The sequence below is a fragment of the Alternaria postmessia genome (assembly GCF_024291825.1).
Source record: "Alternaria postmessia strain BMP 2775 chromosome Unknown scaffold_3, whole genome shotgun sequence".
Taxonomy (NCBI): domain Eukaryota; kingdom Fungi; phylum Ascomycota; class Dothideomycetes; order Pleosporales; family Pleosporaceae; genus Alternaria; species Alternaria postmessia.
Window position 1 is genome coordinate 672,295 of NW_026260076.1, and position 14,518 is coordinate 686,812.

The window sequence follows — 14,518 nt, forward strand, 5'->3', positions numbered from 1 at the left end:
TTCGCTGTCGCTGTGCTTGAACTGCTCCTTGCTGGAACAGCATGCCCCGATTCCAATCTCTGGTGCCGCTGCTGCGGCCATTGGCTGCCCCAAGAGCAGTCGCATGCCGACAGCACTTCCGCCTCTACACGGCCTCTTCCGAACACCCATCCACGCCCCAGGAAGCCCAGCGAGCCGCCGACCTTGCTGCCGCAGAGTCTCTGACCGAAGGCGACAGCGCGCAGCCGCCCCAACAGAAGCCCGTACTGCCCTCCAAGCATCCACGAGCCGACAACAAGCCAAGAAACAGCAAGAAGCCAAAGACATCGTCACAAGCACTGAAACTGTCTCTGCCACCGCCCAAGTACACAGTCTCGAGATCAGTCAACAAGAATCTGCCCATCTACACCGACTACAAGCGAGGAGGCAACTTGCACTTGACCACGGTACGCAAGATCACAGGAGACGTATCAGCGCTGAGGGATGAGCTGAGAGTCTTCTTGAACAAGAAGAACGAGGACGTCAAGATCAACAGCGTAACACAACATGTTGTTGTCAAGGGCCATCATACTAGCGAGATTGCAGAATTCTTGAAAGCCCGGGGCATGTAAACTCCCCAGGGAGAGAGATGTTTCACGGAAGAAAATGGGGCGCAGAACAGAGCATGGAAACGAGCGCATCTCTGCTGTAGCAAAACTTGTATCATATGGGAAAGAGTGCAGACGATTAACCTTGGATACCATCAGGCGTCAAGAAGCGACGAATGGGCATATTGTACACCACCATGACGGGTAGCATTGACTTCATAAAGTAATCACCCGAATTTCATTACTATTATAAGAAGCTTTAATCTGTACCTCCACATTACTGGTACAAGGCCTCCAGATTCCCCAGACACTTTGTCCTACGTAACTGCATTTCTGAGCTTTCATCAGCTCTCGTTCCGCTGATAGTCGTACTTGAACACTTCTTAGAATGGACATGCTAGCAAAACTTAGCTAGAGACCGTAGAATGGTTATGCACTGGATATCTTACCACGAACGTTGTCCTACTCTATCGGTGGACGGGGACAGACAATCCAGCACTTGTCGTCGTCACAACGTTCATGACAGGGTGGAGGTAATGTACCGCGCTTCTGGGCCCCCTCTCCTTTGGCTGATGGAACGCAGCGTGCATAGCACTGACCGAAGTAGCACTCCCAGCGGTATTTGAGAGAGGACAATCCCATAACGGCATTGGCATCGGCATCGGCATTGGCATCGGCGGAGCCGACAGCCGTTGTCGGAAGACAGACAGCCCAACACTGGCCAAACATGCATTCCCAGTGGCACTTGAGCCCGCGGTTAGCAAAGTCAGCCTTCCCAAAGTCGATGTTCTTATCTTCATTCTCATCGGCATCACAGACCATGCCGCAGAGCGATTCGTCCGTACTACACACCTCGCGACAGACCTTGGTTGGGATGTCCGGAATTTCCTCGATGCTGATTTCGCTCCCAGCTACAGCTTGAAGAACAGGGTCAGTCCAGCATATACCAGAGGTCCAGTCACAATGGTAGAGGAAATGGTTCTTTAGTTGCGCATGGCTCGAAGAGACGGAGATAGTGGTGTCGGTTTTCATATCGGCTTCGTCGATGACGAGCGCGCTATTGGCCCTGAGAGCTGCAACGGCGTCGTCGCCGATACACTGGCGCGTGCAGTATGTATGAATACAGACCCAGAAGCACCGCTTTGCTTCCTCGCGCTTCGTTACTGGAGCCATAGAAGTCGAAGAGCTCTCGGCAACGACATTGCCGGCAGTAGCAGAGTCGGAGCCATTGAGTTGCTGGTTAGCGCGGCAACTACTACGACATCGATAGCACTGCGGGATTGTCAGTTCATGTTCCGGTATACTCTAGGTTCAAAACCCACACACAAAGGTGGTACATCGTTAAATGAATGAACTTACGTCGGGATCTTTGCATCGCAATTGGAAGCATTGGTCCTCAGTGAGGCCAATTTCCTTACAGAACAGGTTGATGTATACACAGCGATAGCAGTTGACCTCAGTTGACACGTCGTTGGGGACATCGTCCGAAGTACTGGCTGGGATAGCGATTGAGACGTCGCTAGGGATAGTGGTCGGGACCGAGACACCCCCAGTAGTGGGAATTGCAATGGGTGAAGCCGTGGTTAAAACGGCCAGCAGGAAGAGCGCGAGAATCTTGAAGAGCTGGGGCGGAGTCATCTTGATGGTTGTGTCGCGGCTGCTTTGTGTGCGTCAAGGGAGGGCGGGGTGGGTGAACAAAGAAGATAGAAGTCGAAGGTAATAAGAGCAAGTACGGGCCGGAGCGGATCAAAGCAAACGGAGTGTACCTGATGAGGGAGGAGGTGAGAGTCTGGCGGAAGCAGGAGCGTGTTTGCACCCGGTTTCATACGCGAACGGCGGTCTAATACGGCGCGCAAGAAAATACTCCCTCGAGGTCGCACGCGAAAGTCGAAAGGCAGAAGTGAAAGTAAAAATGGAATATAAAGAAAATGATATGGATAGGAAGACGTTGGACAGGACATACGTACATGATAGGCAGAGTATAATCGGTGGCAACATCCTTTGCACTTTGTTACCATCCGATCGAAGCATCATCATCATAAGAACCGTCGAGAGCTCACAAGAGTTCTTGCACAGGAGGTATGCTTTGGATGCATAGTGCTTCATTGATGTTGAATGTTGTCATTGAATAGCTCCATAACGCTGCGACGTAGATATGGAAGTTGCGTGGGTGCCGACGGTACTAAACTTCCGTTGTTGGCTTTTATTGGCGATCAAGTGATCACATGCACACTGGCTGGTCCTTGGAAGTCTCGACCATGACACTGGTGCAGACAGCGATCTGTACGGGAACAGTATAGTCTGACTTACAATCGCGGATTAAAATCGCATGGCGACCGTGTTTTCATGCTTATATCACACATGTTGGTGCCTGTACAAAGGAGAAATGCACACAAACCGACGCGAAAAAACTCGTCTGAGGCGCAAAAGTGCACACTTTAAGCTTTGCAGGCCTATTTTCATGAATCACCAAGTGTCATAGCATCCATATCTCATTTACTCAAGTACATCCGCTCCTGAGCAGCTGTACCCTTCTGTGGTTTTGATGGACCGACGTTGAATTTACATTTAGGCTATGATCAACCATACCTACTTGAGCTGGTCCGACACTCTGGATCCTTGTGACAATAGGCCCAGGAAGGAATCCCCACTGGTAAGCCACAGGGTAGCACTTAGCGCGAGGCAGTGGTAGGACCGACTGTTCCGCGGAGCGCGCTTTCGCTGGACCAATCTCGCTCCCATTTATTTATCTTGGTCTGTCGCATGCCAGGTATCTTGAGACCCTTACGGATATAACGTTCGCGTATCTGTCGATCGTGTAGGGCTGTCCAGTTGGTAGCTCAGAAATGCCATCATGGTCCATGCGGTTTCGCTAAACCCGATCTTGCAGAGACAATCCGATCCCACCGCACCCGTGTATTGTCGACTGCCGTGTGATCGATGCGCTGCATGAAGCCTTGCTTCGACGTGCAGCTCGCTCCAAATCTCTAGTATCATATGGCCATTTTTAAATTCTTGAGTCAGCCAGTGACGCAGGTAGTTTTTTGCGTTGATCTTGACTTTGGCTCACAGAAACGCTTTTCCAGAGAGATCCTGGGTTTGCCTTCTTGTGTTCGTCTCGGCCAAACGTGTCGGTACGAGACCGTTGGCGTGGAGTTGCCGCCATTCATAGGTCACGTCACGGATCATGGTCCGGTCATGAATAATTCTATGTCCGAAGATAATAGCCGACGAAGCCTACCAGTATGACTCTTGCATAATGTGCCTTATTGTATTGTATGCTAATACCTTTTATGTTACGAAGCACACCTTTAAACCCGAATTCGTGGTATAGATTGAACATTAATGCTGCCAGTCCATTGTGGTATCGTACGCAAACCGGATTTCATGAATTCATGTAACCGAGATAAGCCACCCTCAAGACGTAGGTTAGCTGTGTCGTAGGGCATGTATATCGCTTTCTGATAACTGGCGACGGTAATTCTGACTACAAAATCCTAAAGCTTTTATGAATATCGTTGTAACTAATTCGAGAAGCAACACGCGTAGGGATCGCACTATCAAAACTCGCGGGCTATACGTATGCCTAGTAAGAACTCGGTGGGATACAACATTGGGTAAATTCGACAGGTCCCCAAGCTGGCCACACGGCGTTGCAACAGCAGATGTTCCACTTCATGCTTCGTGTGGAAATGATATCTCTATGAGTGTCTTGGCTCCCAGGCTCTGTTTGTTGCGGCTCAGAAAGGTCTAGATACAAAGTAAATACACAGATCTTAGAAGGCGATCTTGAGTGCTCAACAGTTCTGCGTCTCTGAAAAGCGATGCACCCGCGCTTCGGACAGGTTCAGCACCGGAGAATGCACCTAGTCCTAGTCTGCAGGGTCTACGCTTGAGGATGCTGCTGGGAAATCGCACGCTCTCACTGCGTTCAGAAGTGTTCCAGGGCGACCCTCTCTACGCGGATCTGGTTGTTTTCTCTCGGAATCTCAGCGGCGGTGACGGCGTGCGACTTTCGGTGTTCGTAGGTACGGCTAGGGAGGCCAGCGGGCTGAAGGTGTGGATAGTCTCGGTTAGGATGAATTCGCGTGGTAAGGGTGCTCATGAGCGCATGCGTGGACGACGGAACCGCAAACGCGTAAACAACTGTCGCCTGGTGAGGGTGCGAAGTTCTAACTCCCAAATTCGAGACGAGATCCGGACTTTGCTGATCAGAGCAACTCTTGGCGACAAAATCGAGAGAAGCAGATCAACCTCTTCAATGTAGAGACAATCTATCCCTGTACATTGGACGTTTCTGAACACATTTCAAGTACACCACTTGTGTGATATGGATAGTCCACTTGTGTGAGGCCATCTTAAAGGTCGCTTTACGACCTGCTGGGACCTCGATACGAATCAGTGTTTTTGGATTAGGAGCATTTTGGCGGCCGTTTGGCGAAACATTTGACCGACAGATTGGGAGAACTGAATTGAACCTCAGAACATCTGGGCAAACGCGCTCTTGTTCAGCAGTTTAGCAGGCAATCTAGACAGCTGGTGCATAGCAAACTGCTAGCAACCTACAGCTACTTACCTAAGCATCTAGAGAGCATTTGGGATCCGAGCGTCCCTCTTTTGCTGCCTCTGACTGGCTGCGGGATCTTGTCCCGCTCTTCAACCTTCACCAAGCAAGGGTCACCAACATCGAGCGGACTGACGGCAGTATCGAAGATCGGCCGCACCTGACAGCATTGATCGAGATGAGCATAGGCTCTGCATGAATACCGTATGTTCAGCACACAGTCTAGTCTAAGAGAACAGAGTGACGTTGCACCTCAATCTAGCCAACACCACAGACATACCGGGCATCGAGCGTTCTCAACAGGTGAGTTATAGGCTCAACTCCTTTTTCACCGCGTCAGAGAATAAGGCATATGTCCTGGCGAATTGGCAAATGACTAATGTTATCGAGACTACGTTAGAGCTGGCCAGCCTTTTGCCCCGTAGCATATCTAGCTCGCACCTGCCTCGCTTCCACGTGTGACGTGCCTTGCTTGATCGTTCTTAGTTCCTATCGAACATTGCCGACGAGATCCTACAGATGCCACTGCTTCGGTAAAGTCAACGCGCAAATCCAAGAAGTCGTCAGAAGGGTTCCCAAGAGGATAGGTTAACCGATTGCATAGTTTTGGTACGCACTTCCAATGCTGGCTATCCTGTCAATTCATGGCGAGCGCTATCGTGAGGCACAGGGCACAAACCAGGGCACCAGCTAATACGACGACAGATACATTTCGATTCGAACGTTAGATTCGAATTCCTATATATGGGGTAATCTCCGGTACCCAACCAACATGTAAAACATATTACTGACTTTATACAGTAAATTCCGCTCCAGGAACGGCTGGTAAGTGGATCCATGAGGTTGCGGCGACAAATTCCGCTGATCTGCATAAGCCTTACCTGTCGAGCGCGCCGCGTTGAGTGTGAGTATTCTATTGCAGAGCGCTCCTTCCCATACTGATCCTGCACGCAGGCGACGAAACCCGTCCAGTATGCAAAGCCTGCGGCAAGAAAAATCGTCCTTGCCAGTGGGAAGAGCCACATACCAAGTTCAAGGATTACCGGCCTGATGGACCCTCATCAAGTCGATCTGCTGCTGCTGGCACCGATGACGAAACCGAGAGTAAGAGTGACATGATGGAAGTTGACGGTATCGAAGGAGTCGATGGCATTGGTAGAGGAGATGAAGCCGTTCGCACAAACAGTTTCAGCGAGGAGAGCTTCAGCCGGAACACTTCACCGAGACGACGGAAAAACAGTCGGACCGACGGAGTATCGGAGGGCCAATCTACCAGCGTTTCCTCACCGTCGGCTCACTTATCCCCAGGCTCACCATACTTTGTTCCCAGGTCCAAGAGTACACCGGGTGGTGTGTCGGTGGCGAGTCTGCTGCAGTCGCCCGACCCGGACGGCATGTCAGAGGGCTCGCTGCCGATGCATACCCGTCAGGCAATGCAGCAGGCACATTCCCACTCGCACAACCGAAGGGATATGCCAGAGGGGACGAGAAACTATTCACCTCAGCATGTTTCTTTGACACATGAAGAAGCCCTGCTGGTGCATCACTATACCGAACATCTTGGTCGTTGGCTAGACTGCACAGACGCCACACGTCAGTTTACACTGGGCGTGCCGGAGAAGATCAAACAATGCCCGGTGCTTTGCCACGCTGTCATGTCCTTTGCGGCTCGCCACTGCAGAAAGGACGCAACAGCTGAAGCAGCCTACCAGCGCTGCATTGCCCTGCTCATCGAACGATTGAACGAGCAAGCGGCTAGCCACGATGAAACTCTTTTGTGTGCTATCGTCATACTGCGTTTCTATGAGCAGCTGAACGGTAGGTGCTGCTATATCCTTTGTGCTTTTCCTGTCTAATATGTACCTCTAGTGCCGTCCAGCACTGGTTCTGATGATGAACAGCATCTCGCAGGCTGCTCAGCCATTATTCGATCATCCCAAGGAAATCACTACGTAGATCCATCAGCACCTACATTGCGCGAAGCTGCTTTTTGGGTTTACGTACGCCAGTGCCTCTACAATGCCACCATCAACCAGCAGCCACCTGATATCGACTTCTCATTACGGTTGCACCCAACCCCAGGCTCCCTACGAGATGCACACCCGCTGGCACGATTAAGATTGGAGACCGCTTGGGCGAACCAAATGACATGGAATCTTGCATGTGTTGTAAATTTCTGCTTCGATGGCAAAGAACCACAGAACGAGAAAACTTACAAGATGCGACGATGGAAAGAGCTATGGGACCTTGTCCAAACGTGGATGCGTGACAGACCCCACGGTTTTAATGCGATCTTTGAAGGTCCAGCCGGCGACCAGGGCTCGTTTCCTGAGATCTTGTTCACTGCCGACTGGCACAGTAAGTCCTGTATCCATCCCGAGGTCCATTCTTGCGCTGATGCTCACAAACTTATCAGCTGTGTCGTTTGGATTCTACCACTTTGCCTGCATTATGCTGTTGCGTTACAAGCCAGGCCCGAAGTTTGCAATCCGCAATGTTGGGAGCCTTTCTGAAACGGATGTAAGGACCCCAGCCACCAAGAAGAACATCTATTTACTCATCCAAACAGCATCAAATCTTATCGCATGCACGCGCCATCTGCGGAGCCTGTAATAGTTCGCCGGAAACTGTTCCATTGGCGATTACCGTCTGCCATACCATCTTCATATGGGGACCTCTTGTATGCGACCCGAAAGAAAGAGACCAGGTAGTACAGCTCCTGAGTGACTTCGAGAAAAACCATGTGTGGCCGACAACCTGGATCAGCAACGCGTTGAAAGCTGAATGGGGTATCCCTGGCTCGTCCACCTCTCCAGCTTAACACCGTGGAGCTCAGTCTTGAGTCGTCATTGACCATTTGCCCGTAGATACTGCGGTTAAGGCAGTCGCTAGTACCAAGTAAAGTCTACCCTTCATGGTGAATCCATAACCTCACCCAAAAGCAACCATCAAAGCAGGTGCTGGAGGTTATGCAAGATACCCGACGTAAGGAGTGAGGTGCTCCAGTATCTGGCAGCCAGTACCATCGTGCTTTGTACCATAAACATACCATTAACAAAACTAGCCGCTCACTACTGTGACCAGATCCATATATCCATCCCCCTTTCTTATTAAGCTCAATACGGGTATCTCATTCCCTTTTACGACACCAAGGATGTGGCTATAGCTCCAGACATATCAGTTGTCAGACTAAATTCGTGTTTTGATATGCTCCACATCTCGCGACCCAATTGTTCGGGTAATCGTTCCGAGTGTATCATGTAATACCAAGGCTAGGGCCTCTTCCCATTCGAAGAGCTATTGTATATTGTAGGAAGAACCGAATGCTCTGGTGTGCTCATGTCCGCTTAGTCTGCAATTATGCATGTTGTATGACCCAACCGTCTACTCAATACGATATATAGTCCTTATGTGCACGTTGAATCCAGATAGCTTGGCATCTTGACAAAACGCAAGCTCCTAGGTCTGCTCCGGTTTTCGGTCAAATAGACCGAGAGTGGTCTGAGCTGTACGCGTGTAGCCGTGACTGGTGACTGTAGGAGTGGTAGGCCTGTCAACCACGTAGTTTGTAAGCCCTGTATGATGCGGTTGTTCCATTTCATAGTCATGAGCATATCTAGTTTCTCCGTTCGTGATGATTCCAATGTTGCTGACATCTGCTGTATGTCGAGACACTTGCTGAAGTCTGATCGAAAGCTCTTTGCGCAATGCAACATATATCAGGTTTTATTTTCATATGGTTGAGCTTGGAGACACACAAGAAGCTCGCTACTAATATCAGTTCACCGCCAGAACCGCTGGTGAGGCGCGCAATACTGAAGCAACGAAGTTTTTCCCAACATCATTCTGACCTTCTCTGTGTCCCCAGAGAGAAGTACCAATGTACGACAGACCATCTGCTCATTGCTTGACCTCGGAGGCTTTCTGAGTGCCACGACCGCAATAGATACGTTTGTTTCCCAATGCCACGTCCACCGACGCACTCAATCCGTAGCCAACCGCCAGGAGAAAGTACCGCTGATGCGCTCTCCTTGTGCAGTCTCCTGTGTATTTTCCAATTGCGGACGTACTGATGAATTTTCATGGGAACTACTGTCGAGCAGCTACGTCACTTTTGACAACCGGGAGTTTGTTCCGGTCCACTGTCCCCTTTCGCGTAAGTCGTAACGAAGTGCAAGTCACGTCACATGACTCTCAGTACAGCGAGACCTCACAGGGTTCGTTGGGTCTTGCATAGCGTTCTTAGCTATCTCCCCCCACCCCCACAGCTTACCTTCAGCATGCATCTTCCTATGCAACGTGCCCTATGGGGCTATAGCCCGAACCACCTCTGGCGAAGGCTCAGTTATACGCCACTGGACAGGTATCACCTCCACGACTCAAGTGATTATCGCCTCCGGACTTAGGGCATTAAAGTGCGTTCCTTGATCGAATAGCATTCAAGCCTAGCATGCACCGCAACGACTCGGTAACAGACTATGACAGCCTACACATTGATATGAAAGAGACAATGAGTTCCCAATCTGTATTGGACCTCCGGGTACTGGGCGTCTGTTGCGGAAGCGGGCTGAACCAGCTCAACTTCGCGCTGGTCCGGTACCGTCAGTCCTCACCTGACGCTACATTGCGTCTAGAGCTCGTCCAAGTTAGTGCTGTCGACACTGTACTTCTCTGAATGCTGATCAACGACAGAGCGGCTCGGTGCCTACATCGCCTCCTGTTCGGAACCATATCCTTACCTCCCTCCACGAAGCAGAACGCGAGTCCTCGCCAGTGGCATGCGCCAACGCGCTACTCGGTTACCTATTTTCCAACGGCATTAGGAGCTTCTGCGAAAAGCACGACATACCGCTTACGTCCATTGACCTGGTCGGCACACACGCGTCAGGTCTAAGACGACCTGGCGTGCCCGAAAGCAACGATTTGAACACGCATCCACTAGGATGGAACGCCAATGTCAGCGCTGAGACTGGCATCAATACCGTGTTTGATCTTACAGTCGTTGAAGCCGGTCTCGTAAGGCCTCACATATCCCCTATCGCTTACGTTGATAGACTCTTCTTGAGACACGCGTCTAAATTTCGCGCATGTCTGAATATTGGCGAGCTCGTGAATTGCAGCTTCATCCCTCCTCTATCAGACGGGAGTGCTCGAGAAACATGTTGTCGCGACTGCGGACCCGGAAGTCTATTCATCGACTACGCCATGAAATATTGCACCTCAAACGACCGAAACGAAGACAATAACGGAACATTTGCGACGACAGGGAAGCCTCACGAAGGCGTTGTGACACAATTTCTTGAGACATACGACTACTCACGCATCCTGCCTTCGCTCAGCGTAGCCAGGGAAATGTTCGGCGATCACGAAGCACAAAGACTCATCGATGAGTGTGTCTTCTTGGAACTCTCTGAAGCAGACATCGTTGCTACTGTTACACGCGTAACGGCTGAGAACATTCTGAGGCAGTACCGCAGACTCCTTGCGCTCAGTTTTCCTGCTGGTCAGAACGTCGACGAACTGTTTATTAGTGGGCCGAGCGCGCGCAACGCGAATATCATAGATTACCTCGAAGCGGAGCTCCCCGAGAGCGTGATAACGAAGCCTCTCGACGATATAGGCATACCGGGTGACGCAAACGAGGCCGTATGTTATGCGCACCTTGCGCTGGAAGCTGTGCTTGGACAGCCTGTACGCTACTCTGCAGAATTATCACGGTCTTGGAGCCAGCCGGGCCATGACGTTGTACTGGGGAGAGTTGTGCGGGGCGAGAATTGGGAAAACCTCACCACTTGGCTGCAGAAGTTTGCTGGTGGGAAGCCACGACGCCTCGCCAAAACCGTGAGGATAGTTGGTAGCGTCGAATCTGGCATAAAAGACCTCGGGCTATGACGACAGAACACGAGTGGAATTTTATATTGAAGACGATAAGGGGGTTGGGAAGGTCGAGAAGTGAAGGGAGGCAGTACTGCGCTTAATTTTGGGGCAGACCCACCAGGGCAGCTTTGCCTTTTCTTTCGCGGAGTTCTGCCAAGGAAGACTACTTACGTTATGGAGAGTTACGAAGCTCAAAATACAGCAGGGAAGGTTAGTAAAAAGAGCAATGTGAGCGCATTCGCTCTAAATGTTCAGTCAAGCCGCATATCCATGTTCGTCAGGTTCCGCTCTTGCAACGAAGCCTTTATCTTAAATAAGTTACTTTCACAGAGCATCGGTGTGTTGTGTGATGCCTACATCATTCTGAGAAAAAGGCTGTTTCCGAGCTTCAAGCTCTTTGTCAAAACGCCCTGGCAGACGCGGGGACTGCTTATCCGAAGACCCTGGATCACACGCCCAAACCTCGCAACAACTGCTTCATTGTATCGTATCTCCAATCCCATCCTCTCGTCCTGAGTAATATTGTTCCCCCAGAAGGGCCAAAACCTTTACACCAAATCTCCTGATTTATGGCAATCTACTTTGGCACATTCCTGTATACACTTTTGGAGCCAATCAAGAGGCATACAACCCGTTTTAATCTCCTACAACCGATGCATCTTACCGGCTTTCAACACTATCGAAGAACAACTAAGCTGCAGTTTCCCGTTCTCCGCAACATCGTCATCATTGTTATACAGTACGTATTTATATCAAGATGTCATCCTTTTTTATTTATTGAGTAAGTATGATAGCAAACAATAGTACTACGTGTACGCCTTATGTGCATGTCGTACAGCATGCGCTTCGCAACGAGAAGCCGCCTGTTGTGTATGACGAGACTACGCCTCGAACGCACGATCTTTCGATCGATTGTAAGATACGTGCGCCTACCACGATCAACAAAACTCCGGACTTTAAATATAAAAAGGAAGCGATGAGGCCATATACCGCATTTCTAGGTCGCGATGATAGATTGACAGAACTCGATAGATCGCAGAGTCAATACGGAGAATTAGCGGCACGAGGCTGACGACTGCGTGCATATGTGCAAACATGTTTATAAACTCATTCATATCAATTGTTCGCTCATCATTCGAGGCATTTAATCTAGACGATACGAAGCTGTCGTTACAACCCCTCTTAGGGAACTACAGTCACGGTCTCGTCTTGCTTGCCTTCCACAATATCGCGCATGATGCGAGCCTTTTGTTGCTCTTCCGCCTCGCTGCTGACATCTTTGAACACCTGGTCCATTTCCTCAAGTGTTTTGCCAGAGGTTTCCGGCACAACGAAAAATGTGAAAACGAAGGCGAGCAGACAGAAGACGGCGAAAAAGGTGTAGGCTCCGAAGCCAGTGTTTTGGATGAGAGGCGGAGTTATAAGACCCTGGTACGTGTCAGTCGCGGCTTATATCAGTCATAGAGGAAGTGTGGACCTACGATGATGAAGTTGTTGAACCAGTTCGAACACGTTGAGAGTGCGACACCCTTCGCCCTCAACGAAGACGGGAAAATCTCTGAGGGCATAGCCCATGGGACTGGTCCCCAAGTAGCTCCGAAGCTGAACATGAAGAAGAATAGGAAGGCGACAGCAACCCAGCCTTCCACTGCGTAGTCCAGCCATCGGCCACCAAACTTGCCAACCAAGACGGCGATGATGAGATGGCAGATGAACATGAGAGCAGCACCCACAAGGAGCAACGGTCGGCGTCCAAAGCGATCCATAGTCCACAGACTTGTTACAACACCAACGAGCTGCGTGCAGTTGATGATGCCAGAAAGCAGAAGCTGCATTTCGTAGTCCTGGCCTAGTGTTTCGAAGAGAGAGGGCGAGTAGTAGATGAGAGCGTTGATGCCTATTATTGTTAGTTGTTTCCTTGCTGGAGCTAACGGGGTACATACCAACAAATTGCTGAAAGAACATGATGCCCACTCCAACGACAGTGCGCTTCCAACACCCATGCCTGAAGCAGTCAAGCCAAGATTGCACCTCAAGCTTAAACTCATTCTTGCGGGTTTTGGCCTGCAGTTCGGGATGCCTCTGAACGCTGACTTCATGATTGAAAGTGACCTCAGCACGGATCTCACACCATTCTTGAAAGATACGCGGGTCATCGGTAGGGAGCTTACGAAGCTTGCCTAGTACGACTAGCGCCTCCTCGTCGCGTCCTTTGCTAGCGAGCCATCGTGGAGAGAACGGCAGGAAGACAATGCCAACACCCAGAACAAGGCCTGGAATCATCTGGATGAGAAACGGAAGACGCCATGACCACTCGCCGGTCATGAAGCGCGTACCATAGGTTGTCCAGAAAGCGATTACGATGCCGAGAACAATGCTGAACTCCTGCAAAACAAGGAGAGCACCGCGAATCTCGGGAGGTGCGATTTCGGAAATGTAGAGTGGAGCGATAGTTGCAAGACTACACGTAATTAGTATACATCTCTTATACAAAGATGGCTGAACTTACGCTCCGATTCCCCACCCACCGATCAAACGTCCAACTGTCTACAGAAAGTCAGTCTAAGTCTCAAATCTAGTTCGTATAGTTACAACTTACCAACATCGCGTAGTCCATTGCTGCTGTCTGCAAAATACTTCCAATGGTAAATATGATGACTGCAACGACAATAGAGTACTTCCTGGATAGCTTGTCTGCGATCCAACCAGCAAAGAGAGCACCAATCAAGGCGCCCAGCTCGAGCATAGCAGTCATCAACCCCTTCCAGAAGCCGGCTCCTGATGCTTCACTCGAGACACGTGGGAATCGGCCAAGGAACTGATCCATGACAAGGGTCACCGAAATAACACCTTGATCGTATCCAAAGAGAAGACCGCCGATCGTAGCGAAAGCTGCACACATGGCAACGTATGGGTTGGAGAAGAGTCCACGGAAGCCTATCGTTGGAGTTAGTTTCCATGTATATTCCACTTATGAATCAAACTCTGGTAGTTCACAATGCATACCTGCTGGTCCATAGGGCTCCCTGGTTACCATTCCTTGCTTGCTGGAGTAAGGAGGCATCGACTCGCGCTGCTCATAAGGCGCGCTTTTGATCGAATCTTGTTCACCCATGATGTCGTTCAGTGGTGTGGTTTGTGACGCGCTGAAGCCGCCTATTGTAGTGAATGGCTTTGCCTGGAGGATGCAGTGAATGAGGGGAGGCAATCGACAGCTTTATGCACTTTCGATATCTCGCTTGATGCCGCGTCAATTCTTGTCCGGTGGGCCCACACCATGTACAGTATCTGCCAACGCTAGTGCCAGGCGTATGACTGCCGTTAGGCGCACATCCGACTATTTCCTGGAGCAAATGCCAAGACGAACGGGTTGAATGCCAGGTATAGACAGCGGCCAGCGTTTCCTCAAGTGAACGTACATTAGCTGTGTTTGATAACTACCGCTTGGGAGCTTCTGTCAGTTGATTCTTGTGTGGCTTGGGATCTTGCCGCGTTGTGCGCGTGTGGGGGT

General features: G+C 50.4%; 5 protein-coding genes across 5 annotated transcripts; 3 read left to right on the forward strand and 2 right to left on the reverse strand.

Moving 5' to 3' along the window:
* Window positions 1-41: 41 nt before the first annotated feature.
* Window positions 42-590, forward strand: J4E82_000995 (uncharacterized protein; the record flags this gene model as incomplete). Its single annotated transcript, XM_051727313.1, has 1 exon — window positions 42-590. One exon carries the CDS (start codon window positions 42-44, stop codon window positions 588-590), a length of 549 nt encoding a protein of 182 aa, XP_051593120.1.
* Window positions 591-1,028: 438 nt separating this feature from the next.
* Window positions 1,029-2,204, reverse strand: J4E82_000996 (uncharacterized protein; the record flags this gene model as incomplete). Its single annotated transcript, XM_051727314.1, has 2 exons — window positions 1,029-1,802; window positions 1,926-2,204. The coding sequence occupies 2 exons, from the start codon at window positions 2,202-2,204 to the stop codon at window positions 1,029-1,031; spliced, it is 1,053 nt and encodes a 350-aa protein (XP_051593121.1).
* Window positions 2,205-5,874: 3,670 nt separating this feature from the next.
* Window positions 5,875-7,086, forward strand: J4E82_000997 (uncharacterized protein; the record flags this gene model as incomplete). The annotated part of the gene is made up of 3 exons (XM_051727315.1): window positions 5,875-5,879; window positions 6,053-6,948; window positions 7,010-7,086. 3 exons carry the CDS (start codon window positions 5,875-5,877, stop codon window positions 7,084-7,086), a joined length of 978 nt encoding a protein of 325 aa, XP_051593122.1.
* Window positions 7,087-10,335: 3,249 nt separating this feature from the next.
* On the forward strand, window positions 10,336-11,022 carry J4E82_000998 (uncharacterized protein; the record flags this gene model as incomplete). The annotated part of the gene is made up of 1 exon (XM_051727316.1): window positions 10,336-11,022. The coding sequence occupies one exon, from the start codon at window positions 10,336-10,338 to the stop codon at window positions 11,020-11,022; it is 687 nt and encodes a 228-aa protein (XP_051593123.1).
* A 1,167-nt stretch (window positions 11,023-12,189) lies between these two features.
* Window positions 12,190-14,122, reverse strand: J4E82_000999 (uncharacterized protein; the record flags this gene model as incomplete). Its single annotated transcript, XM_051727317.1, has 6 exons — window positions 12,190-12,435; window positions 12,489-12,904; window positions 12,951-13,468; window positions 13,517-13,554; window positions 13,607-13,944; window positions 14,014-14,122. 6 exons carry the CDS (start codon window positions 14,120-14,122, stop codon window positions 12,190-12,192), a joined length of 1,665 nt encoding a protein of 554 aa, XP_051593124.1.
* Window positions 14,123-14,518: the final 396 nt, after the last annotated feature.